At 36.9% G+C, this 26,863-nt stretch overlaps 3 protein-coding genes across 3 annotated transcripts in view; 1 reads left to right on the top strand and 2 right to left on the bottom strand.

Moving 5' to 3' along the window:
• The window catches only part of LOC125146859 (olfactory receptor 8K1-like), a 56,180-nt gene that overhangs the window by 16,430 nt on the left and 12,887 nt on the right, over window positions 1-26,863 (bottom strand). The gene's annotated exons all lie outside the window — the stretch shown is intronic.
• Window positions 4,754-5,698, top strand: LOC125146864 (olfactory receptor 1052). The gene has a single exon (XM_047823764.1). It carries the CDS (start codon window positions 4,760-4,762, stop codon window positions 5,696-5,698), a length of 939 nt encoding a protein of 312 aa, XP_047679720.1. The 5' UTR covers window positions 4,754-4,759.
• LOC125146860 (olfactory receptor 8K3-like) lies at window positions 15,760-16,701 on the bottom strand. Its single transcript, XM_047823761.1, has one exon. It carries the CDS (start codon window positions 16,699-16,701, stop codon window positions 15,760-15,762), a length of 942 nt encoding a protein of 313 aa, XP_047679717.1.

The following is a 26,863-nucleotide window of genomic DNA, read 5'->3' as shown; positions in this document are numbered from 1 at the left end:
TCAAGGAAAGGAACAAAACAACGTAAATGATAATGTACAGCTCCATGGAGACCTACATGATATAAATACACTCATTCAGACTCAGTGATGAAAGTAACAATGGAAAATAGTTTGACATCAGCTTTATCCCAGTAAAACTGGAATAGCTCCAAAAATCATGGATACATTTGACAATAACATCATAATTGGACAAGAATTTTTCTTGGAATTTATTATTAGAATACAAGCATATCAGTAGGCACTGGGTTAAAATACATCATTTAACCTCAGTAAGACAGATATTACTATTTCCATATTCAAAGGACACCAAACTCAGATAACTTGCCGAAAGTCACATGGCTGACAAGTAGAAGATTTGAAATTAAAGCCTCATCTTTAAATGACTGATATACATGCCTTGACCTTTCATATGGCAAACCTGTAACCATGATTGTAATGCAATGTGTTGCCATAATGATTGCCTCAAGTATAATGTTTCCTGAGCTGATATCCTACCAATCTTTGATTCCCACGAATTGTACTCATTAAGAGTAAAATCTATTGTCTTGTTTTCAAATTCACTAATTGCTTTTTATGCAGTATCTAGTTTGCTGTTAAAAAAAAATAATGAATAAGAGATGCCTGAGTGGCTCAGTCAGTTAAGCGCCCGAAGCTTGATTTCAGCTCAGGTCATGATCTCAAAGTTTATGAGCTTGAGCCCTATGTTGGGCTCTGTACTGAGAGCCTAGTTGGGGTTCTTTCTCTCCTGCTTGAGATTCTCTCTCTCCCTCTCTCTGCCCCTCCCCTGCTTGTGGTCTCTCTCTCTCTCTCTCAAAATAAATAAATAAACTTAAAAAAAGAACAATAAAATGCTTATGACTGATATTACCTCCTGCCCCTAGTAACTCATTTAGGTCCTCTATCATAATTCCTGTTTCTTTTTCTAATATCCATGTTTTCCTTTAAATTCTTGCAAATATTTGCAATTGTTTTAAAGTCGTAATCTGCTATTTCTATTATCTCTGTTATTTGTAGGTCTAATACCGATGATTTATTTTTCCTGGGGTTATGGATAACATTTTCCTGTTTTTTCAACCTGCAGAGAAATATAACTTTAGATGCTAAACCTTGCAAACATTCTGCAGTTGAGTAGAGAATTTTTACACCTTTCTTTAAACAGTGTTGAGTTTTCTTTTGGCAAGGAGTTTGTTTACTTTTATTTACTTGATGTTCTACTTAATCCTGTTGAAAGTTAATATTGAGCTGTGTTAAAATGGAGTATAGTGAATCTTTTCCTCTGGGGTGAGTTCTTTTCTCTTTTGCTATCTCCATTGGAAGCCGTAGATAGTCAATAAATTTCCTCACTAAGTTTTGGCAGAATTTAAATATATCTGATATATCCTGTGTGAATCAGTAGTTTTCATCATACAGATCCCTGATGATTTCTTTTTCCCTGGTCGTTGTTCCTGATCTGGACTTATGGGGTCTTCTCTTAATATGTGCACTTCAGAAGTCATCCAAAGTCTCAAACGTCATGTCAACATCTTAATCACTTTGCTTAGGTCTTTCTACTCCAGGATTAAGCTCCCACATTTTAGGCACCCCAGCCCTTCCTGATCTGATTTTGTCTTTTCGTTTCAATGTGACTATTGTGTTCTCCATGTGTTCCCAACCACCACCCCGTGTCAGGAACCAATAAATGTGCCCCCTTACAGATCACAGTAATGTGCTGCCAATCATCAAATATCTGAAAACATCTGTCACATGTGTGTTCTCCAATTTTCAGTGGTTTTCCACAGCAGGCTTATTAAAATCCAGATTCCAGTTACAGAGATTGACAAAAGCGCTCAGAAAAGACATGCTACCAATTTTCCCTTATCAGTCTGATTTTTAGCATCCTCCTATTTCCCTCCATGATTATCTACTTTTTTTGAACAGATATCTAGATATTCTGATGTAAGTGTCTTTGGGAGGATGTTTATTCTCCAATCTTTCTTAAAACGAATATTCCATTATTTTTGATAACCCCTCATCTCTAGTTTGTACCATAATACAAACTAGAGTGTATACATAATACACTAGAGTGTATCATCCATCAGTAAACATTAGTTTGGTGAGTGTAAGCACTGACTCTAAGCCGGATTTCAAGCAGGATTTCTTCCAAATCATTCTGCATGTTAAACCAAGAATAGAGATAGGTGTCCTAACCATCAGAAATTTGCTTGTTTACTGTGTGTGCATACATTTCTTTTAAAGTAGTAACATTTGTCAGTGTCCTTACCTTGAACATCTGCATAAAGACACAGTTTGGGGGAAGCTGGGTGGTTCAGTTGGTTGAGCAACCAACTCTTGATTTCTGTCCAGGTCATGATCTCATAGGTCATGGGATGGAGATCCCTGGGCTCTGCCCTGACAGTGGAGAACCTGCTTGGGATTTTCTCTCTCTCTCTCTTTCTCTTCCTCTCCCCCCTCACAATAAATAAATAAACTTCAAAAAAAGAAAAAAGACAAAGTTTGTAACAAGCCTAGAAACCTCTAACTATTTACCATTTAGGTAATTCACTTTTTTTGTGAACAGATTTATCTTCAGTTATTGTTCCTATTATATGCTACTGAATTTCAAAAATCTCCCCATCTTTTTTTTGATGTTTTATTAAATTATTAATAGCATTTTAGTTAATTATACATTTTAGGGAGATAGAGAAATCATGGGAAAGTGTAAATTCCCTTGAGAGACAGTGTCCTAAGTTACTGTAAAACATTCAAGCTGTCATAGATCTCCTTAGAGGCCAATGTCAAGTGTGTGTATATATATATAGATGTCCCTTCTGCACAAACTTGTCCTCTTAGAGGAAAAGTATTAAATATGTTAAAACTGTTCATTAGTTTGTTATTCTGCTCCTTGTACATTAATAGATAAAAGTTGCCTTCAATTATTTTACCCGGAGTTATCTTTAGATACATACTATTAGTATAATAACTCTGTATATCACATAATTATTAACGGAAACTCTTTTTCACCAATAAAAAACATGGAAAAGTACACAGAGTTTCTAAAGCTGAAAGATTAAAATATTTTTGGTAAGTTCAATTAGTTTTGTAAGCTTTTTTTCTTTTTCTTTGAATTTCCTCGTAATTAGATTAGTTAGAAAATTTGTTTTAAGTCTCGTAGAATCACATGAGTGCTAAGAATGTTAGAGATTATGTCATCTAACTCAACACCTTATCATTCAATTCTGCTTCAGTATCATCTTAAATTTTGCAGAGGATGGATATCTCTGAATAAGCACTATAATTGAATTTCTAAATTCCATTTGGAAGTGCCGTGTTTTTAAGTATGCTCACGATGAAAACTGTTTACAATAGACAATCTTTCCTTGAGAAAATGTTTTTTAGTTGGTGTTCTGAAAAGAAGAAGCAGACAGTTCCATGAGAATTCTAACCAATGCAACTTTCTGCAGTGATGGAAATGTCTATAATTTCTGTTGTTCAGCATATTGACTACCAGTCACATATGGGTCTTGAGCACTTGAATGAGGACTAGTTCACATAATTTAAATTTAATTCAGTTTCACTTTATGTGTAAATATTTTCATGAAATCACACTGCATAGGATACTTGGGACGTGATAGACTAATGTTATATTCAGTAATGAAAAGTCTGGGCTTAACATCATTGGTTGAAAGCACTCATGCACTGTGGCAAATATATTGATAGTTTCTGAGCAACATATGAGAAATTGTGAAAATTTATGGGCCAGTAATTTATCAAAGGAAATGTTAAACCATCCATTTACATTTACATTTAAATGCCATTTTAAATAAAATGAGCCAGATATTAAAAATTGGGGAAAGATAAATTGGTTGACTAAAATATTTTTTCATGATCTATATTTGTCCACATCTTCCCTTAAAGAAACTCACATAGCAATTGCCTATCAATATATTGCTTATCTACCTACATATCTATCATCTATTACCTATCATCTATCTATCTATCTATCTATCTATCATCTGTCTTTTATCTAATCTACTCTATCATTTTTCTGTTATATATATCTTACTATATTTTCTATAATTTGAGTACTTATTATACACTCAAAGCAATATTTAGCATCTTGCTTGCAATATCTCCTATTTTCTTTTCAATAATCATGTGGCGTAGATGTAATTATGTGCAGTCTGAGAAAAGATAAATGAGTTTGCCAAAGTCAGTAAGTCAGTAGTGATAAGTGATTTCCTGGGTCTCAGAGTAGGTGATTTCACTGGGGGTGTCCTTCCAAGGGCTCATCAGAAGCCATCACAAGAGGCCAGAGATCCATGCACTTTGAAGAGTATCATGGCACCAGCTTGAAGGTCAACCCCTGCCTTAGATCTTGTAATTTATTTCTTTCATGTCTAAATAAGAAGAGTTGAGACCATAGCTTAAATTTAACCTTGCAAATTCTTTTCACTTGCCATCAGTGTCCCTCATTCTGGTATCACCTTTCTTTCTATTGAGGTGGGCACTATAGAAACAGACTAAAATTTTTGAGAGTCTAAATGCTTTTTCAATATTTCCTTATGGGATAGAATCATAAGTATCCCTGAAAAAATTAAGAAACAATTTAATAAAGCTCCAGCTATTATAAATGAGTAGACTTAGATTCAGCAAAATGATTTATTTAAAGACACAACTCTAAACATGTTTCTGTTTGTTTTTACTAAATTCCAGACTGTCCTGTTCATTCTAATTTCTTTATATTTTTTTCATATCAGACTTCAAGATAAGGAATTAACAAATGGCCGAAGAAAATTTCACAGCTGTTACTGAATTTATTCTTTTGGGGTTGACAGATAATGCTGACCTGAAAATCATGCTTTTTGTGTTGTTCTTGGTGATTTATGCAATTACCTTGGCAGGGAATCTGGGCATGATTTTCTTAATCCAAATCACTCCCAAGCTCCACACACCCATGTACTTTTTCCTAAGCTGCCTTTCATTTATAGATGCCTGCTATTCATCTGTTATTGCACCGAAAATGCTGATCAACTTCTTGGTTGTGAGGGAAACCATCTCATTCTCTGCCTGCATAGTGCAGCATTTGTTTTTTGGGGTGTTTATCACCACAGAAGGCTTCTTGCTGTCATTGATGGCCTATGACCGCTTTGTGGCCATTGCCAACCCTTTGCTTTACAGTGTAGTCATGTCTAAAAGGAAATGTGTAGGGCTGGTCACTGGGTCATTCGTAGGTGGAATGCTCAACTCATTGATACACACAATAAGCTTGGGAAGACTGTCCTTTCGTGGGTCCAATGTTGTTAGCCACTTCTTCTGTGATGTTCCCCCGCTGCTAAAGCTGTCGTGTTCCGATACATCCAAGAATGAGTTGCTGCTCTTAACTTTTTCTGGAGTCATTGCCATGGCTACTTTTTTGATTGTGGTTATTTCCTACATTTTCATTTTTATCACTATCCTGAGGATCAGTTCAGCAGCAGGTAGACAGAAAGCCTTTTCCACCTGTGCCTCTCACCTGACTTCTGTGACCATATTCTATGGTACCTTAAGCTTTAGTTACATTCAGCCAAGTTCCCAGTATTCTGTGGAGCAGGAGAAGGTGGTTTCTGTGTTCTATACACTAGTGATTCCCATGTTAAACCCACTTATTTACAGTCTGAGAAACAAAGAGGTAAAGGATGCTGTGAAAAGGGCCATAGAGATGAAACATTTCCCCTGTTAATTTCAAGTCCCTGTGAATTGTACAACAGTCCACCAGTCCCTTCTTTACTTAACTAACATTCTCATGAATTTAATTAACTGTAGTTTCTTAGTACAAACCATATATTCTACACACTCACTTTCACACGAGAAAACAAAAGTATTTCTACTTTTGTAGAAAGTGATTGAATTCATAACTGCATTTTAGAACAGATAACAAAGCTTAGCTCATGTGAGATATGTATCTGCATCAATTTTAATAAAATTAATTCAACAAAATTTATTTCATCACTTCCTAGAATTGTGTATTTTCTGATGTTTGGAAAACGGAAAGAAAAAAATAGACATATACTGTTGGAGATATAAAGAATTAGGGGTTCTTCTAAGATACTTAAAAATTATTTGCCCAGAAAGGTAACTGCATACATTTTTCTTTTATTTGTAAAACTTGCATTAAATGTATGTATGTATGTATGTGTGTATGTATGTATTTTTTTTTCATTTAGAGCGAGACAGCATGAGTAGGGGAGGAACAGAGAAAGGGGGGGCAGAGGATCTGAAGTGGGTTCTCTGTTGACAGCAGTGAGCCCAATGCTAGGCTTGAACTCACAAACCATGACATCATAACCCAGGTGGAAGCCAAGAGGTTCAGCTGACTGAGCCACCCAGGCACCCCAAAACTTGCACTAAATTTTAAACATGGGAAAATCTCCCTGGTGACTAAAAAGACAGGTGTTATTTCAAGTGATATTTTCCAAACAGCAGCTACTTGTCTACTGTTCTTCTTAGATATGAGTGACCTCATTTTGAGAAAATGATAGTTACAATCGTCAACATGCAATAATGTGCTTTCCCTAAATAATTAATAAATTAATTTTAGTTTTTGTGTTTATTCATGTATATTTTGTCCTATGTATATATGCTTATTCAAATATCTGAAACTCTTATTGACCTAAATCCATATATATTATATATTTTTTTTCTTTATACTCATGAAGGCTTGCTTCTATGCCTTAACTTTCTCTGGAGTGAATAAACCGGTTTCCTGAGTTCCCTGAGCTGCCCTAACAAATGTATCAAGCGTGAGGAATGGGGTCATTGGAACCTCTGATTTGGACTCAGTTGGTCAGAGTCACAATAAACAACCTGGTCATGGAGTTGGCATCTGAAGTGGGGGACGGGAGGCGGGCGGGCAGTCTGTGGGACTGAACCCTTAACCCGGAGGATCTGACACTATCTCTGGGTAGAGGGAGTCAATATTGAGTTGAATTGCAGGACTCCTCTCTGCTGTTAGAAATTTCTTGCCACTAACATCAACAGAGTTAGGCTGGCCATTGCTGCTGCGTGGACTGCAGCATAAAGAGAACAGTAGGAGGGCTAAAAGGAAAAGAGAGGAAGACAGGCGGCCAATACTTGTTTGCACAATGCCAGGGCCTGTTAGTTCTCACCAACACTATGCAGTGTTCTGGCTGGAAATAACATAAAGGTTTAACTGAGAAAAAAAATGTGGGAAAACCACATGCACACACACACACACGTGCACATGTGCACACACACACACATACACACACTGGAACTTGGGTACAGAATGATTAGTGGTACCTCCATACAAATGTAATGAGAACTTTCCACTCCAAAGCTTGTTATTTGGTCCATGTTTCTTTCTTTTCTATGTCTTAATCTCTGAAGAGGGAAGCTGTCTGCCCAATGACTAGTTTTGAGATGATAACAGGAGCCTCAAGATTTTTGCTTCAGGTGTTTCAGTTCTAGTCCCCAGTGTAGGATCATTTAAAGACTAATTTAGTAGGGGTGCCTGGGTGGCTCAGGTGGCTAAGCGTTTGACTTCAGCCTAGGTCATGATCTTGTTGTTCCCGAGTTCAAGCTCCGCGTCGGGCTCTGTACTGACAGCTCCGAGCCTGGAGCTTGTTTCAGATTCTCTCTCTCTCTCTCTCTCTGTCTCCGCCCTTCCCCCCACTCATGCTCTCTCTCTCTCTCTCTCAAAAATAAATAAAACATTAAAAAATTTAAACAAGAGTAATTTAGTAAATTCAAAACCTTCTCTCTTTTTAAGTATCCTCTTTCTCTTCATTCAAGATTTAAAACAAAACAAAAATGCCAAGAAAATACTTCACATGCTGGAATCTTACAATTTAGAAAAATTCCATTGAATACATTTAAAAATCAGGCTCTGTAATCTGACACGCACTTACTGGCTTAGTTCGGTAAGTACTCAGTGATTCGGTAGTTTTCCTTCATTTAATAATACCAACATTTACCATTAACAAACAAAAATAAATCTGAGGGAAATATATTTGCATTCACATTAAATTAAATTAAGTACAATTTTGTGTATGTTTGAGTTCTTTAAACATTTCTTTTTAATGTTTTTTTTTATTTATTTTTTTTTACATTTATTTATTTTTTGAGAGACAGAGAGACAGAGTACAAGTTGGGGAGGGGCAGAGAGAGAGAAGGAGAAACAGAATCTGAAGCAGGCTCCAGGCTCTGAGCTGTCAGCACAGAACCCAATGCAGGGCTTGAACTCACAAACCATGAGATCATGACCTGAGCCAAAGTCAGATGCTTAACTGACTGAGCCACCCAAGCACCCCAATGTGTATTTATTTTTGAGAAAAAAAGTGCAAGTGATGGAGGGACAGGGAGAAAGAGGGACAGGGGATCCAAGACATGTTCTGTGCTGACAGCAGAGAGCCCAGTGCCATGTTCAAACTCATAAATTTTGAGATCATGATCTAAGACAAAGTCGGATGCCTAACCAACTAAGCCACCCAGGTTCTTCAATGTATTTTTGAGTTCTACTACTGTGAAGGTCAGTAGATGCAGTCTGGGATTCTCAAAGCCCATGAGTCAGTTGAAAATATATTCCAATGATTTTATTTTTGGTAGTTCATAACTGACAAGCCAGGCATATTCAACTAGTTAACAAAAATCTCTCTACATAAACAGGGAAAAACCCCAGACATTCCTGTTGTAAAAAATACAGCTGTAAAATGATCATATTTATAAACAGATTTTGGAATGTATATGATATGGATATGAATTTAAAATATATACTACAATCATTCAGAGGGATAGAAGCCATTTCTATAAAGTTATTTCCAACAATATAATAATTATCATAGTTTTAATATTATTAATAATGCATAATGTCAATGTCTATACAGAACATGCATAACTCATTGCATTTCACTTTATTGCACTTTGCAAATCCTACTTTTTTTTTTACAACTCAAAGGTTTGTGGCAACCCTGCATCAAGCAAGTGTATTGGCACTATGTTTCCAACAGCCTCTGCTCATTTTGTGTCTGTGTTGCATTTTGGTAATCTCACAGTATTTCAGACTTTTTCATTATCATTATATTTGAACTGCTGCAATCTCATAAAAAAAAGTTAATGGAGGTGAGGTGGTTTGAATAGAGAAATGTTGGCTAACTGCAGAAGGAAGAAGGACAAGGAACTGTATCCGGTCAGCATTTCCTTTTGGATTGCCTCATCCTACTACAACTCCTCCCATCCTCAGTGTTGGATGAAGAGTTGCTTCTTCTGGATGAACAAAGAAAGTGGTTTCTTGAGATGGCATCTATTCCTGGTAAAGATGTTGTGAAGATTATTGAAAGGGCAACAATGGATTTAGAATATTAGATAAATGTAGTTGATAAAGTCGGGTCAGGGTTTGAGAGGATCTACTCCAATTTTAAAGTAGTTCTACTGTGGGTAAAATGCTACCAAAAAGAATCGCATGCTACAGAGAAATTCATCTGAGAAAGAAAGAATCAATTTAGGCAGTGAATTTCATTGTCATCTTGCTTTAAAAAAATTGCCTCAGCCACCCCAGCCTTCAGCAACACCAACCCAGCAGTCAGCAGCGACCAACATGGAAGCAACACTCTCCATTACCAAAAAGATTACGACTTTCTGGAAGCTCAGATGATGATGGTTAGTGCATTTTTTGAAATTGAGATATGTACATTGTCTTTTAGACATAATGCTATTGCATACTTAATAGACAATAGTATAGTGTAAACACAACTTATATAGGCCCTGGGGAATCAAACCATTCGTTTCTCTTGGTTTAGTGTGATACAGCTTTATTGTGATACTGGCTTTAATGTGGCAGTAATCTGCATTATCTCCAAGGTATGCCCGTACAATATATTGAGTGTTGTCCCAATTCATGTAAACAGCCAAAGGCTGCTGACCACAGTGATTAGACAAATAAAAGGAACAAGGTACAACTCAGGAATATCTATCAACCCCATGAAAAGAACCTTCACGGATCAACCTATACAGTTTGTCATTGAAAGAGCTGCTGAAAACCAGAGACGTCAACAGAGACCGAGTGGGGAATCTGGGCTTCTTTTTTCCCTCTGGCAGTCATGAGGCAGTTCCTCCTTCCTCTGCTAAGCACTATCAGAGAAAGGTTATTAAACAGACAAGATAAAAGATGATTCTTTGACTTATAATATAAAACTGTTCAAGTTTCAGATCTGTGAAAGACATCAGACCCAAAGGTACACATATTGTATAAATACACTTACAGGAAATGCCCCAATGGATGAAATCAGGGAGGCAGGAAAGAGATTGTTGGTTGCTTGAGGCTGGGGTTTGGAGGTGTTGATGAAGAATGAGGAGTAACTACTAAGTACTAATAGGCACGAGGTCTCTTTCTGGGGTGATGAAAATGTCCTAAAATTGATTGTGGTGTTGGTTGTACAACTCTGTGAATATCCTATAATCATTGAATTGTACACTTGGAATGGGTGAATTGTATGGCTTGTAAATTATATTTCAATGAGACTGCTATAAAAACAAAAATAGCGACAAGGGGAAGAAAGTCCATTTATATGACTATTACTAGATCTGAAATCAGGAGGTTAATCTATGTATAATCCACCTTGCAAGAGACAGAAATCACATTTATCTAATAGGTATTAAATTCTTTATGGTAGACAAAACATGTGAAAGTTTAATGACTTTGTAAAGAATTAAAACTTGAAAGAAATCTTTATAATGTTCTATTTCTAAATCAATTTTTTGAAAATAAGTCTCTAATTTTTATGGAATCAAGGTGCACTGTGATGACCAAGAAAAGATTTTATGAAGACGTAAGTTTTAAAAACGCCAACATTTTCAGGGGTGCTTGGGTGGCTCTGTTGGTTAAACATCTGAATCTTGATTTTGGATCAGGTCATGATCTCATGGTTCATGGTTTTGTGTCTCACGTTGTGCTCTGCACTGACAGTGTGGAGCTTGCTGGGGATTATCTCTTTCCCTCTCTCTCTGTCTCTCCCCTGCTCATGGTCTCTCTCTCTCTCTCTCAAAATAAATAAATAAACTTTAAATAATAATAATACTACTAATAAGCTCTCTCAAAATAAATAAAAAACTTTAAATAATAATAATTAATAACAACAACAATAATAATAATGCCAAAATTTTCTATGACAGAATAAAATCTGAATTTTTACTTTGTCTACTCTATGGTTGACTGATTTCTATTATTTTGAGCTGTGCATTATATAAATAGGCAGATACCTCTGACCATATATTTTGTTATTATTTCATTTCATGTGCTATTTGATGAAAGTTTGTTGAGATTTAAAGAATATCATCCAAAGTATTTTAATCCTTATCATGAAGGAAACAATCAAGGTAAGACTGAGTGTAAATATAATATGAATTTCTGCTGAAATATAACACAGGAAGGAATAGGAAGGCACACCCTTTGTGCCTTCCAGGGAGTCACTCACACATACTAGAAATTAGAATAGAGTTTCTCCTGTAATATGACTTCTGAGATTTCTCTACCTCATAGCATTCCTGTTCAGCTCTCCAAGTGGTTCCTCTTTCTCCAGGGAATTCTGAGATACGCGTGGCACCAGTTGTCAATTCCCACATCCTTCTTCTTTCCCAGTGGTGCCTTTCTCTAATTAAGGAATCATATGCAGATACAATTTGACATCTGGGAATATTATGATTATTGTAGGTCATTAGATATTTAATGAATCATAGATCGTTCCTTATTCCAAATATAATATCATTTAACTTTCATACGCAAGATTCTCAGTTATCTCTCTCTCTCTCTCCCTTTCTATCTTTCTCATATTTTCAGGAGCTCTTTTGATGACAAACTGTGTAGGTTGACTGATAAGGTTTTTTTTTTTTCGTGAGGTGGATAAAGTTATAGCTTGTTCTTTTTATCTGCGTCACCACTGTGCTGAACAGCCTTTGGGTGTTAACATGAATCAGGGCAATATTCAATATATTCTACTTAATTGGGGAGGTGTTTTCACATCTTAGTCTATATGAATGGCACACCCTAAAATAACATGGTGCCCAACCTTCACAACTGCAGGTAATGCTCTACCTTTCTCCATTATATCATTTAGGAATGTTTTTCCCACGCATTTAATGGGTCACTCAACAGATCATGGCTCAAGAAAGAGGGCCATGTTTTTCATTTAAAAAAAAAGTGATGGACTGTTGAACTTCATGGCTTTTCACTAGCTCTGTTGCACAACAACATCAGAGTCAATATATTCTCTTGTCCTTATGTTAATTTTCCAAATGAGTGAAGCTTGGATAAAATTTCAGCAAAGCCTAAGGAGTAGAAGATGATTGAGAATAAATAGTCCCCTTACAGGCCTCCTCCACCCCCCCCAACTTTTTTTTTTTTTTGGAAAAAGTATCTATCTCTTATAGTGTCCCTGGCAGAATTCCTACTACAAATCACTAACAATGACATTTGGCTTTTTTTTTTTTTTGTAATTCTGCTTCTCCTTACCTTTTATTTCTCAAAAGGAGTCAAACTTTGAACATAAATATAAAAATATAAACCTCCTTGTTTATTTCTTTTCAGGATGTTTCTGATAACTTAATGCTAATTCTTGCCCTCTTTCAATTTATTAGAGATTTGCTCAGGCTTTGTCCTGCATTCACTTTGTTATGGCTGTGTGAGCAAAATCACCCTTACGAGATGCCTGATTAGGAGCAACTGGATGGCTCAATCAGTTAAACATCCAACTCTTGATTTTGGCTCAGGTCATAATCTCACGGTTTTGTGACATTGACTCCTGTATTGGGGTCTGGGCCTGACAGTGGAGCCTATTGGGATTCTTTTACTTCCCCTCTCTCTGCCCCTCCCCCCTCTGTCTCTCTCTCACTCTCTCTCTCTCAAAATGAATAAACATTTAAAAAAACCCAAATGCCTGATTAATTAATTAATTACTGTGAGTCAGTTCATTTATTTGTAATTAACTGATTTTATCGTTCTTGAATTCTTTTTCTGTGCAGACGTGGCTTCCATTATTTTATGAATCTCTCTGCTATTTCTCCTTTTTCTAATCTGACATCAGCTTACGGGAAATTTTACTTTCTGTCATCTCTGGGATGACATCAGTGAAGCATAAAAATGACATTAAGAGACAATAAAGGGTACGTCTTAAGGGCATGAAGCCTTAGTAATTAACTAGACCACCCAGCTTTGAAGCCTGGTTCTAACACCTAATGAGTTGTGTACTCTGAGAGCTTACTTAACCCCTCTGAATCACCACTTTATAAATTAAAAAATAAAAATTCTAATACAATCTATCTCACAGAGCTGTTGTGAGGACAAAATCCAAGACGCGAAGAATGCCTGTCATACAGTACCCAAAGATGAGATAATACCTACTAGTCTTTATGACCATCACAAAGATTCCTTTTAAGGACATCAACAGTTTGATAAAATTGATCCTCACATGATACTGTATTATGTAATATAGTTTTTTTCTATTTTGAGACTTTATTTTTTACGAGAAGTTTTAGGTTTAGTGTAAACTTAAGAGGGTACAGAGATTTCTCACATATTCCCTGTCCCAACAAATGCATAGTCTCCCCAAGTCCCATTATCCACATTCCCCTGTAGAGAGGTACATTTGTTGTAGGTTGTTACATTTGATGAACCTACACTGATACGTCGTTTTCACTGAAACTCTATCATTTATATTACAAATCATCCTTGGGGTTGTACTTTTCTATTGCTTCGGACAAATATATAACATCTCGTATCCGCCATTATACTTTCATACAAAATAGTTTTACTGCCCTAATTTTTTTCTCTCTTCCTCTATTAATCCCTTCTTCTTCCCTAACTCCTGGCAACCACTGATCTTTGCACTGTCTCCATAGTTATGCCTTTTTTCAGAGTGTCGTAGAGCTGGAATCATACTGTAAGTAGTGTTTTCAGATTGGCTTCTTTTACTTAGCAACAGTCATTTATGGTTGCACCATATCTTTCTGTGACTTGATAGATCATTTCTTTTTAGTGCTGAATAATATTCCATTGTCTGCATGTGTCATGGATTACTTACCCATATATTTATGGAAGGCATCTTGATTGCTTTGCATTATGTACTTTTCCTTTTTTTTTTACTTTTTAAAGATTTCGTTTCAAGTTTTTATTAAAATCCTAGCTACTTAATATATAGGGTAATATTGGTTGCAGGAGTAGAATTTAGTGATTCATCACTTACATATAACACCCAACACTCATCACAGCAAGTGCCATCATCATGCACTTCTTAAATTTTATTCCAACGAATTTATTCAATGTCCATTGGCTAAACAGAGACTTAATTGCATCATGGTGACCAAAGCAACTATCATTAACTCCTAAGTTCAGTAAAATCCCAGAAGTATTAAGAAGAATAAAGGTAAGCAAAGGGGAAATTAAAAATAAGCACATGGGAAAGTGTGGAGTGACATAGATTACCTATGCATGAGAGGCAAGGTCTGTGTGTCCTTGCCATGTATCCATCCTCATTCACCTTAGAAGTATGACAGAGTTTGGGGCGCCTGGGTGGCTCAGTTGGTTAAGCAGCCGACTTCAGCTCAGGTCATGATCTCACAGTCTGTGAGTTCGAGCCCTGCGTCGGGCTCTGTGCTGACAGCTCCGAACCTGGAGCCTGCTTCCGATTCTGTGTCTCCCTCTCTCTCTGACCCTCCCCTGCTCATGCTTTGTCTCTCTCTCTCTGTCAAAAATAAATAAACATTAAAAAAAAAAGAAGTACGACAGAGTGCAAAAACAGGATTGTTCACTTCCCTTTGCTTCCCACATGTAAGAGAATCAATCAGTGCAGGTAAATGGTGATAGTCCATTAACATATGGTGCATGAAAAGTATTGATAAATTTTGGGAAACATCAATCCAAGAAAAGAGAAGCAATACGATTAATTCATTGTAGAATAGTCCTCTTACTCAAGGATACAAAAACAAGTGGAACATATTTTTTAAACATGGATAATTACTTTTCTTAAAAAAGACAAGGAAATATTATAATATACTAAACCAGCAAGCCAGATTACTAAGAACAACCAGTTGAGGGAAAAAGCACAAACCAGGGAGCCCTCAAAACTTTATCTTAATTTGAATATCCTCAGATATCAACCAAAGGGGCTTTGTGAGACAAACCAGGGGCCACTCAGATTGCTGGATTACCAAGTATGTTCAGCCAATAGACTCATAAATTGAGGAGAAGAAAGGGGAATCTCAATGCTTGTAATAAAGGTGTTTGAGCACACTACTGTGACCCAATACTTCAAATCATCAGATATCACAGAAACAACCAGTATTAAAATAATTCCAAAACATACCAGGGAAGAGTTTGAAGGCTAACACAGAAGGAAAGGACTTACACACACACACACACACACACACACACACACACACATACATAGGCACTGCATTTTTACAGTATATAGGTGAGAAAGACACAGAAATACTTGACAGTTTTGTGTTTATGTGTCTGTGTGTATATCCATCTAACACATTCTACTGTACTATAATATTTACTTGATTTACATACACAATCCACCTTTCTCTTGGAAGGAAGGCGATATTTTTTACTATTTTGTTCACAAATCAATTTACAACAGTCAGACGTGCCTAGCATACATAAGACAATCTATAAACTGTCTTCAAATATGTTGAACGCATTTGTGTTTCATCTTTTCTTTGGAGGCACAGAGAGAAAAATTTAAAGTCCATAAGCTGGTTTATAGGAATCATGTTAGACAGTGCATTTTAAGAAAAAAAATTACATATTTTTTTCCACATCCTTTGTCCTGCATATTTTACATCCTTGTTCCTCAAGCTATAGATCAAGGGATTCAACATGGGGATAACAAGGGTGTAAAATATGGACGCCACTTTATCAGTGTCAAAGGAATGACTGGACTCAGGTTGCACATACATAAATATCAGAGTCCCATAGAACACTGTGGCCACTGTCAGGTGGGACCCGCAGGTGGAGAAGGCCTTGTGCCTACCCTCAGCTGAGTTCATCCTGACGATGGCTACGAGGATCAGGAGGTAAGACACAATAACTATCAAAAGGGATGAAATCAAATCAAAACCGGCTAAAATCAGAATAATCATTTCAGTTTCGTGTGTATTTGAGCAAAGCAAAGATATCAAGGGGAGACTGTCACAGTAGAAATGACTAATGACATTGTAGCCACAGAAGGACGAACTAAAAATCTTTATGGTGACTATAAGAGACACAAATGTGCTGTAGAGATAGAGGATGGCCACCAGCACCTGACACACCCTTTGTGACATGATGACTGGATAGAGCAGAGGGTGACAGATGGCCACATAGCGGTCGTAGGACATTGCTGTTAGAATAAAAAGTTCACTAACAATGAAAACAAGAAAGAAAGCGAGCTGTATAGCACAAAAATAATAGGAGATTGTATTTTGATCCACAACAAAATTGACTAGCATTTTGGGTCCTACAGTTGTTGAATAACCCAGATCAGTGAGAGCCAGGTGTCCAAGGAAGAAGTACATGGGTGTTTGTAGCCTGGAGTCCATCTGGGTGAGGATGATCATGCCCAGGTTGCCCACCACTGAGATCATATAGATGATGAGGAAGAGCCCAAATAATGGAGCCTGCAGCTCAGGACGGTCTGTGATTCCCATGAGAATGAATTCATTGAGCATTGTTAGATTATGTGTTTCCATGTGCAGACTTACCAGGAAACCTATTCTGGATAGAGATATCAGCATAGTCAGTAGATTTCATGTACTATCACCTGGGTGAATTTTAGTATGCAAAACTCATGTAAATAAAATACATCCAAACTTTCCAATTTCAGATATTTGAAAATGCAGCCATTTACCCCAAGGCTAGTATAACATAAACATAGACAGTCAGTGGTCCTCAACTGGAGGCAATTTTATTGTAACCGAATGTCATTTTATCGATATCTAGAAGACATTTTGGTTGTCACAACTGGAAGGTGGGGCTCTATGGGCTTGTGATGATTAGAGGTCAGTTTTGTTTTTAAACAGCCTGCAATATTCAATGTTCAGTTAGAAATAGCAATAATGCCAAGTTTGAGAGACCAGGATGGTATAGATAGATAAGTAGATAAATAAGAGAGAGAAAAATAGATACATAGGTAGATACAAAAACATATACATATATAAATATAGATATAGACATAGGTACACACAGGAAAATTTTTTTAAATAAAAACTATGTTAAAAATTTGACTGTAACACATAGAAACCATACGGTACAATGTTTTGAAGTTTTCAATTAGTCGTTGATATAATTGCAATTACACAGCAGCATTTATAAATCGTAGTTAATACTATAACTTAATATACACGTCAATATATAATCAATTATATTATACAATTATATAATAAATACAATAAAAATTTTAAATCCCCAATTCTCAAAAATATACAGAACCCACTGCTTCGATACATATTCCCACAAAATCCTTTACACCTACAGGTGATACAGGCTGACACGGTTGTCACAATTGGCACTGTGTGTGTGGGCACGCGTATAAATTAAAAAAAAACTATAATGGATTACAGCTGAGAATTATTTGTCTTTATGGCATAAATATAGAGGTAGATTTATATAGATAAGGTCTGTTATACCTCCACTAATGGCATATATGAGGGTTACTCTGGGCCAGTAATCTAACTTAGCTAAAACTCTTTATTCTCATATACAAAACAATACTTCCTTGCGTAGGGCTCTTGAGAGGGATAAATGAAAATTGAATGATTCACTGTGCCGATGCTACTTGAAAATCATGTACATAGTGTTTGTTTGCTTGTATTATTTTTTTAAGTTTATTTATTTATTTTGAGACAGGAAGAGATAGAGGAGGGACAGGGAGAAGAAGAGACAGAATGCCAAGGAAGCTTCATGTCATCGGACTAGAACTCTGTGTGGGGCTCGAACTCATGAACTATGAGATCATGACCTGAGCCAAGATCAACAGTTGGACACTTAACCAACTGAGCCACCCAGATGCCCCAGTTTTTTTTTCTTTTTTTTTTTTTAAATGGTAGCACTAACTTAGCTCAAAGAAGGTCTCATCACATATTTGTATGCAAACTCTTCTGGACTATGAAATATCTTCTTTGTCCATGCTATGAGGATGAACAGGTGCAGAATAGGTCAAGTATGATCAAATGCAGCTTAATGCAGGTCCTACCCTGAGCCCTTTCTCCATAACTACATTGGACAGTCAAGGTGCTATTCTTTTAATTACTTGTCTTCTAATTTCCTAAACTGTTTTGACAAAATATACAAATAAGTTTCTTTTGATATAAATTTTCTTAAAAAAAGTAATCTTCCCCAAGGAACATTTTCATGTCAATTATAGTCATGTACTAACATGCACGTGACAAATCAAATACACTTCATCATGCGAGAACCCAAAGAGATGAGGAAATCTGGGCCCATTGGGAGAATGAGCAGCCGTGGGCATTGTTTTCATATAATAAAGATTCATAAAAAAAACTCCCTTTGGATAAAGAGACACTGTACTTTAAAAAACTGTTTAAAGTTCCCATGGAGGTGAATTAAATGCACTAAAGATGAGATATACATGGATTCTATGATCTTCCTTTAAGTTCTTCTAGACCTTAAGGCCACAGGAACTTCTCCAAACTATAATATAACACAAAACACAGATATACGTTTTAACCAAGTAAAAATGTAACTAAATATCCCTAACAATATACAGATTAGGAATATAACAGTAAGAAGGGGATGGCAGATTAAGGCAAGAGAAGTATTAAATTTAAAATATTGCCAGTATGAATACTTCCTTAAGAAAAAAAAAATAGAGGGGCGCCTGGGTGGCGCAGTCGGTTAAGCGTCCGACTTCAGCCAGGTCATGATCTCACGGTCCGTGAGTTCGAGCCCCGCGTCAGGCTCTGGGCTGATGGCTCCGAGCCTGGAGCCTGTTTCCGATTCTGTGTCTCCCTCTCTCTCTGCCCCTCCCCCGTTCATGCTCTGTCTCTCTCTGTCCCAAAAATAAAAAATAAACGTTGAAAAAAAAAATTAAAAAAAAAAAAAGAAAAAAAAATAGAAATGATACTAGATATAATGAAACATACATTGTGACATAATCGATACATTATAATGTAGTTATATTACATACTTAACAGCAGTCTCTGACTGATCTATAAGAAAATAAAAACATACAAGTGTAAATAAAACATTAAATAAAAATGGGTACATAAAATTTGTGCTTAACTCATTTAAAATATTGCTGCTAATATTGTGACATCCTGATAACCTGCCTTGCCTTGATGCATACACCTTTCTTCCATCATAAAGACGGAAGCATGTATCAGTCGATAGTAATTTTAGAAAAATATCTTCTGCAAATTCAATAAGGAGTGGTGTCAATCTTAACTTTTATTTGTTTTGTTTCGTTTTAAAAATATGAAAGACTAAGAAAAAGCATACTTGGTATGTTCCAAGTTTTCTCTAAGGTAAGGAAAGATCAACACGTTTTGTTTTATTTTGTTTTGTTTTTCCCTAAGTTTTAGAGTTCTAGGGAAAGGACCAAATTGTTCACAGTGTAACATTTTTGTTGAATACCAATTGTTATTTTTTTTAAACTGTATTCTTTGAGATAATTATATCTGCTTCCCATTAAATTCCACTCACATTGAAGCACATGCTGAACACCATATCATTGCCATAAAACGGGGTACCTGAAAGTCTGCAAGTCTCCAAATAATGCTTTTCACATGTCAGCATGAGGTAGAATACCCTCTCTCCCTTTCCTGTCTCATCAAGAGATCTGGAAAGAATCATATTTATATTTTTATTTAAATAATCACTAAATCTTAAGTTACATGGAAAGGGTCACAAAAAAGAGCCTGGGGTCACTAAATAAGAGTTTGAAGGACCTCAAAACGAAAGACGGAGCACCTGCGGCCTCTTAATTTGGCCAAGTTTTAAAAACGAGTATCTCTTTAGTTACGCTTCACTTGATCTCTGTTTTGGTCTGCATTGGAGATATAATTAATTCTGTAAAATGAATATTTTGTAAGCAATAGCGTGATGTTTCCATGAATAGTTTGTCGATCCGGGTAAAAATACTTGCACAGTAGGAAGAGAAAAGGGTAGGCATCCTATTCCTGCTTAGGCATTATGGAGTAATAAAAGCAAAAACAAAAACAGAACAAAACAAAATCGCCCCAACCAAACAAAAAATACTAAAACATAAATGGCAACTTGTTGCTACAGCTTTGCTATTGAATTAAAGCCGAACTTTTCCTATGTCACTTGATCATTGTTGGTGTTGGTAACATAAGATGCCCCATGAAATCTTCTATCATTTTACCTGGAATGAAGCCTCTGTCTTGACTCCCTCCTGTGTTTCTTACATGGCATATTGAGAGCAATTTATGGCTTTTTTTTCAGCTTTTGAGACTCTCCCTGAGGAGATTATCCCAAAAGTATTTGTGAGCATGACAAAATGTCTGGAGGTTGTCCTTTAATTATCAGAGAAAATGTGTATTTATTGTCTTTTCTCTCTCTCTCTTTTCTTTCTTTTTGACTTCCTTTCTGAATTCCTTCCTTCCTCTCTCCCTCTCTCCCTCCCTCCCTCCTTCCTTCCTTCCTTCCTCCCTCCCTCCCTCCCTCCCTCCCTCCCTCCTTCCTCCCTCCCTCCCTCCCTCCCTTCCTTCTTCCCTCCCTCCTTCCTTCCTTCCTTCCTTCCTCCCTCTCTCCTTCCTTCCTTCCTTCCTTCCTTCCTTCCTCCCTCCCTCCCTTCCTCCCTTCCTTCCTTCCTTCCTTCCTTCCATTTTTTTACTCTTGGTTACTTTCCATTTGTATGCATGGGACTCTTGATTAAAATATCATATCTATAGGGCATCCCAACAGGAATCTGCATTTTCACAATGGTCTCTTGAAATGAATAGCGCAGCGGAGAAGTGTTTACACACTGTCCTATGACCTTATTTTTAAGTTTTTAGGGTATCAAAAGAATACGTTATGCAAATATGAGATGCTGCTTCTTTGATTGGTGGCTCTTATTGTTTTTACTTTTCCTGAAGGGACAGAAATTAGTTACTGTTATTCCTCACTTTATTGCAAATTTCCAACTGTCTGTTCATCGTTCTCTTGTATTTTTGCTTTTTTTCCTTTTACTGCATATTGCACCATTTCAGTGATTCCATTCTGTTAACCCTCAACCCTAAATAGATCTATTCCCTTGCCACAAAAGTCCATTCAGCTGTCCCTTTATAGTGACACCTCCCACCTCCACTTCTGCCACTGTTATTAATTCCTGGTAATCAATGATCTCTTTTCCATCATTATATTTTTATCTTTTATAAAAATGTTTTATAAATAATATACCATTTGTGGGGTGCCTGAGAGTCTCAATCTGTTAAGGGTTCCATTCTTGATTCTGGCTCAGGTCATGATCTTTGGGTCATGGGAGGGAGCCCTGCGTGGGGCTCTGCCCTGGGCGTGAAGTTTGCTTTAAGATTCTCTCTCTCCCTCTGCCCCTCTCCCACTCATGCACAGTCTCATGCTCCTTCTCTAAAATAAAAAAAAATCCATTTGTAATTTTGTAAAAAAATGTTCATTCATTTTTGAGAGAGAGAGAGAGAGAGAATAGGTGAGGGGGGCAGAAAAAGAGGGGGCAGAGGATCCAAGGCAGGCTCTGAGCTGACAGCAGCAAGCTGGAGGCAGTGCTCGAACCCACCAACCGTGAGATCATGACCTGAGCCAAAGTTGGATGCTCAACAAACTGAGACCCCCAGGTGCCCCTACCATTTTTAATCTTTTTAGATTGAATTTTTTTAGCTCACCAGAATTCTCTTGAGATTCACTTGTATTTTGTGTATATAAATCATTTGTTCCTTTCTTGGTACTGAGCAGTATTGCACAGTATTGATTAATTTAATCATTCATTCACTGAAAGGCATTTGAGTTCTTTCCAGTTTTCAACTATTAAGAGTAAAACATCTGTAAATGTTCACTTAAACATGATTATGTGAACACAGATTTTCATTCCCTTGGGATGGGTATCCAAGAGTGAGATTTATAGGTTGTTTTAATTTGGATCAAGTCCAGTTTACCAGTACAGTAAAACCTTGGATTTCAAGTAACCTGTTCTGCGAGTGTTCTCCAAGAAGAGCAAACATTTTAAATAAATTTTAACTTGATAAATGAGTGATGTCTTGCATAACAATTAGTACATGATGCCAAACATCACATGATCACAATTGAGCCAATGGTTCCTGTCTCTCTCTCTCTGTCTCTCTCTCTCTCTCTCTCTATCTCTACCTTTATCTCTTGCTGTAGGATTGTGGGTGATCATCTTCCATGCTTGAATGTTCAATCTCAGGCCGTGGTGTTTGGCAGAACATTGGTGATTTTTCAGAACATTGGAAGGTGCCCACAACTGGCTCTAGTGCATTTATTCTCACTTCAAAGAACCTATGGGAAGTTCTTTGCCTTTCCATACAAGGGTAAGCTTAGGAATGCTTTGCCTCCTTCTAGGTCAGGCTGACTGCAGACCCTTTCCTCTGCTGCCTTACTGACAGTTATGTTAGATACAGTGTATGACAAGAGTTTATAAATACCGTACTGTAGTCAATAATTGTGCAAGAGTATACAATAGTCCCCATGCAGAAAAAGTTGAAAAGAAAGGTGGTGAGAAGAAGGAGAAGATCAAGGTGGAAGTTAAGAAGAAAATCATGGAGAAGTACAAATGAGGTATGTGAGTGGCTGAAATTACAAGATTTTATAAGAAGTCTATGTTGACCACTTGCACAATATTAAAGAAGAAAGAAGAAACAAGGGGGCTAGATGCCACAAAAAGAGTCATGAGAATATTAAAGCAATGTCGATGTGTTCTGGAAGATGTAGAAAAGTCGTTCCTGGTTTGGATGAACAAGAAGCAACTGGCAAGTGATACTATGACTGAGAACTTTATCTGCAGGAAGGCAAAGGCCTTGTACACCAACCTCATGAGTAAACTGCCATGCACATCAACAGAAAACAAAGAAGACTTCAAGGCAAGCAGGGGATGGTTTGGTAATTTTAGAGAGGTGGCATCCATGTTGTTGTGAAGCATGGACAGGCTGTCAGTTCAGATGCTGAGAAAGCTGAGGTGTTTGCTACTGAATTCCACAGGTTCATAGTTTCTGAGTGTTACCTGCCGGGGCAAGTTTTTAACTGCAATGAGATGGGGCTTTTTTGGGAAAAAGATGCCAAAGAGGACTGACCTTACAGAAGAAGAAAATACAGTGCCTGGTCACAAGCCCATGGAAGACCATCTCACCCTCTTGCTCTGTGCTAAGGCAAGCAGGGATTTCAAAGTCAACCCCCGACTCATGTATCATTCTGAGAATCCATGAAACTTCAAGAAATTCAAGGTGCAGAAGAGCCAGTTAAACGTGATGTAGAGGTCCAACAGCAAGGCTTGGGTCATTGCCATCTTGTTTGCTGAGTGGATCAATGAGGTCTTCAGTCCTTCAGGGAAGAAATACCTTTTAGAAAAGAATCTGTTACTCAAAGCCTTGCTGGTTATGGATAATGCTCCTGCTCATTCTCCAGACTTGGATGATGTCTTCCTGGAGGAATTCGATTCATTCATGTCAAGTTCCTTCCTCCCAACCCCACTCCAATCCTCCAGCCCATGGATCAGCAGGTCATTTTGAACTTTAAAAAGCTTTATACCAAAGCACTATATCAGCAGTGCTTTGAGGTGACCCAAGGAACAAACCTCACCCTCTGAGAGTTTTGGAAAAATCATTTCCACATTGCAAACTGCCTCAAGATCATCAAAAAGCCTGGGATGGGGCCACCAAGAACCCTCAGTTCTACTTGGAGAAAACTGGCCTGATTGTGTTCACGGACATGTCTTAGAGGGGTCTTGCTCATGAATAAGAGCCACCTGTTGTCAGTGAAATTGTGTCCTTGGAGAAGACCAGGGGACTGGAGGTGAATGAGGATGATATTCAGGAGCTGGTGGAGGAACATGGCCAGGAGCTGACCACTGGCGAACTGATGGATCTGCATTGGGAGCAACCAGAAGAGGTTACGGAGGAGATCTCGTCTGCAGAGGAGGAGGAGAAAAAGGCGGAGGAATCCCTTGCTTCTAATGAGATTAGGGAGACTTGTAAAATGTGGGAAAGGCTTCAAAATTTTGTAGAAAAGCACCACCTGAATGAGGCTGTAGCAGTGCAAGCGATGCATGTGTTTAATGACAGGGCAATGCCATATTTCCGTGAAATCCTCAAAAGGAGGCAAAAGCAAGTGTCACTGCATAGGTTCATTGTGAAAGTTGCACAAAAAGAAAAAGATTCCATTGAGCCAATAGACAGCAGGGATTCCATCAGTGACAGGAAATGTCATCCTGCACAATAACCTTCCCCTCCCTTGTCTCCCTCACACCAGCCACAAAGGTTTTCAAAAGTAAGTACAGGTTAATTTGTTTATTTTTCTTTACATTTTGTATTTTATTATTTTGTATTATGTTACAGTATGGTAATCATTTTTATATGAATATTTTTGGGTTCTCGAATGAGTCATCTGAGTTTCCATTATTTCTTATGGGGAAATCCACTTTGATATACAAGTGCTTTGGAATACAAGCATGTTTCCAGAAAGAATTATGCTTGCAAGCCAAGGGTTTACTGTCTTTATAGTTTATGCTTTTGATGTCATGTCTATAAGCTCTCCACTGGCCTGAGGTCCCGGATACAGGTTTTCCCCTACGTTTTTATCTAAACGTTTTATAGTTTGCCATTTTCCATCTAACTTGCTATTCATTTTGTTGTTAAATTTTTGTATAAGGTTTAAGTTAACATTATTTGTTTATTTTTTGCCTCTGTATTCCCAAATACAGCACCACTATTTTTTTAAGGCTATTCACTTTTTTTGAGCTACCGTTGCATCTTTATAAAATTTTAGCTGAACTTTTGCATCTTCATAAAATTTTAGTTGAACTGTTTAGTTGACAGAATAGAGGTCTAGTTCTATCCATTTATGTGAGATTCATTTATGTGGTGGTATCTCCACCAAAGTCACACAGACTTGATTATTGTCGCTACGTAGTAAATCTCAACATGGAGTGGATTGTTTTCTTTCTCATTATGCTACATTTTACTTTATTTTATTATTATTTTTTAAATGTTTACTTAGTTTCAGAAAAAGCGAGAAGGGGGAGAAGGAGGGAGTGAGAATCCTAAGCAGGCTCCATGCTGCCAGGGCAAAGCTCATCGCAGGGCTCTATCTCACTAACCATGAGATCATGACCTGAGCCAAAATCAAGGGTTAGTTTCTTAACTGATTAAGCCACCCAGAAGACCCTCATGCTCCATTTCAAAATGTGTTTCATCTCCGCTAGGTCCTTGAACTGTCATGTAAACTTCAGTATAAAGTTGCTACTACAAAAATCTTGCTAAGTTTACATTAAATCTATAGATTGGTTTGTAAAGAACTGATATTTTCACTGTATTGAGTCTTCTAATCTCTGAACTCAATGTGCCTTCTAATTTATTCAGATTTTTTTTATTTCTTTAATTACTACTTTGTACTTTCTGCATATAAATCTTGTACATGATTTGCTTGTTTCTAATTACATATTTCAGTATACGTGATGGATTTTGAATGTTTTATTTTTTATTTAGTTTGCAATATATGTAGATTATAATACTTATTGTATATAATATATAGTATTATATAATATATAATATTATATAGTATTATATAATATATAATATTATATAATATATATAATATTATATATAATATTTGTTCATTAATCATATGTCACCTTACTGAACTCACAATTTTGTTTTAAACTTTTGTTTTTCAGATTCGTGGAGATTTTTTTCATTAGATAACATATCATTTGCATGTAAGGATCATTTCATTTTTTTTGTTTGTTTTGATTTCCAAGTTGTAAATATCCCATGTGTTTTTCTTGCACTTTCTGGGAATTGTTTGATCTGCTTCATGTAAATATAGGTGATTTTGCATTTTTAGATTTTTTTTGTAAATGTAATTGTAAATTATTTAGCCTTTTCGTTTTGCCATCTTTTACTCAGCAGAAGTATTCTGAGATCATTCACATTTTTGGATGTACCAATAATTTATCACTTTTTAAAAAAATATTTATTTATTTATTTATTTATTTAATTATTATTATTATTTAAATTTAAATGTTAGTTAGCATACAGTGCAATATTAGCTTCAGGGGTAGAATTCAGTGATTCATCACTTACATACAACACCCAGTACTCATCACAACAAGTGCTCTCCTTAATTCCCATCCCCCATCTAGCCCATCCCCCCCCCCCCCCCCCGCCCCCAATCAACTCTCAGTTTGTTCTCTATTTTTAAGAGTCTCTTGTGGTTTGTTTCCCTCCTTCTCTTCACTGAGAGTGGCATTCACTTGCTTGGATATCCTACAGTCCATTCTCAAGCGTATGAACATTTGGCTTGTTTCTAGTTTGAGGCCATTACAATAAAAGTTAATAAAACTGAAGGGGGAGAAAAATTCCTCCTTTACCACCTTAATGTTTCCACCTTGGCCTGAGATCTAACTGACACAAGAGATAATGGGACAAAAGCATACAGATTTTATTTAGTAAATTTTTACATGTATGTGGGAGTCTTCACAAGAAGTATGAAAACCCAGCGAACTGGCAGGATCAAGTATTTATCTACTAAGTTGAACAAAGAGTGGCATTTGTAGGGGCGGGTGCCTGGGTGGCTCAGTTGGTTTGACTCTTGGTTTCAGGTCGGTCATGACCAATGGTTTGTGGATTTGAGCCCGGCATGAGGCTGCACACTGACAGTGCGGAGTCTGCTTGGGATCTTCTCTCT

This window comes from Prionailurus viverrinus, chromosome D1 (assembly GCF_022837055.1).
Source record: "Prionailurus viverrinus isolate Anna chromosome D1, UM_Priviv_1.0, whole genome shotgun sequence".
Taxonomy (NCBI): Eukaryota; Metazoa; Chordata; class Mammalia; order Carnivora; family Felidae; genus Prionailurus; species Prionailurus viverrinus.
The sequence above is the reverse complement of the archived record's forward strand: the minus strand, read 5'-3'. Positions and strand labels throughout refer to the sequence as shown.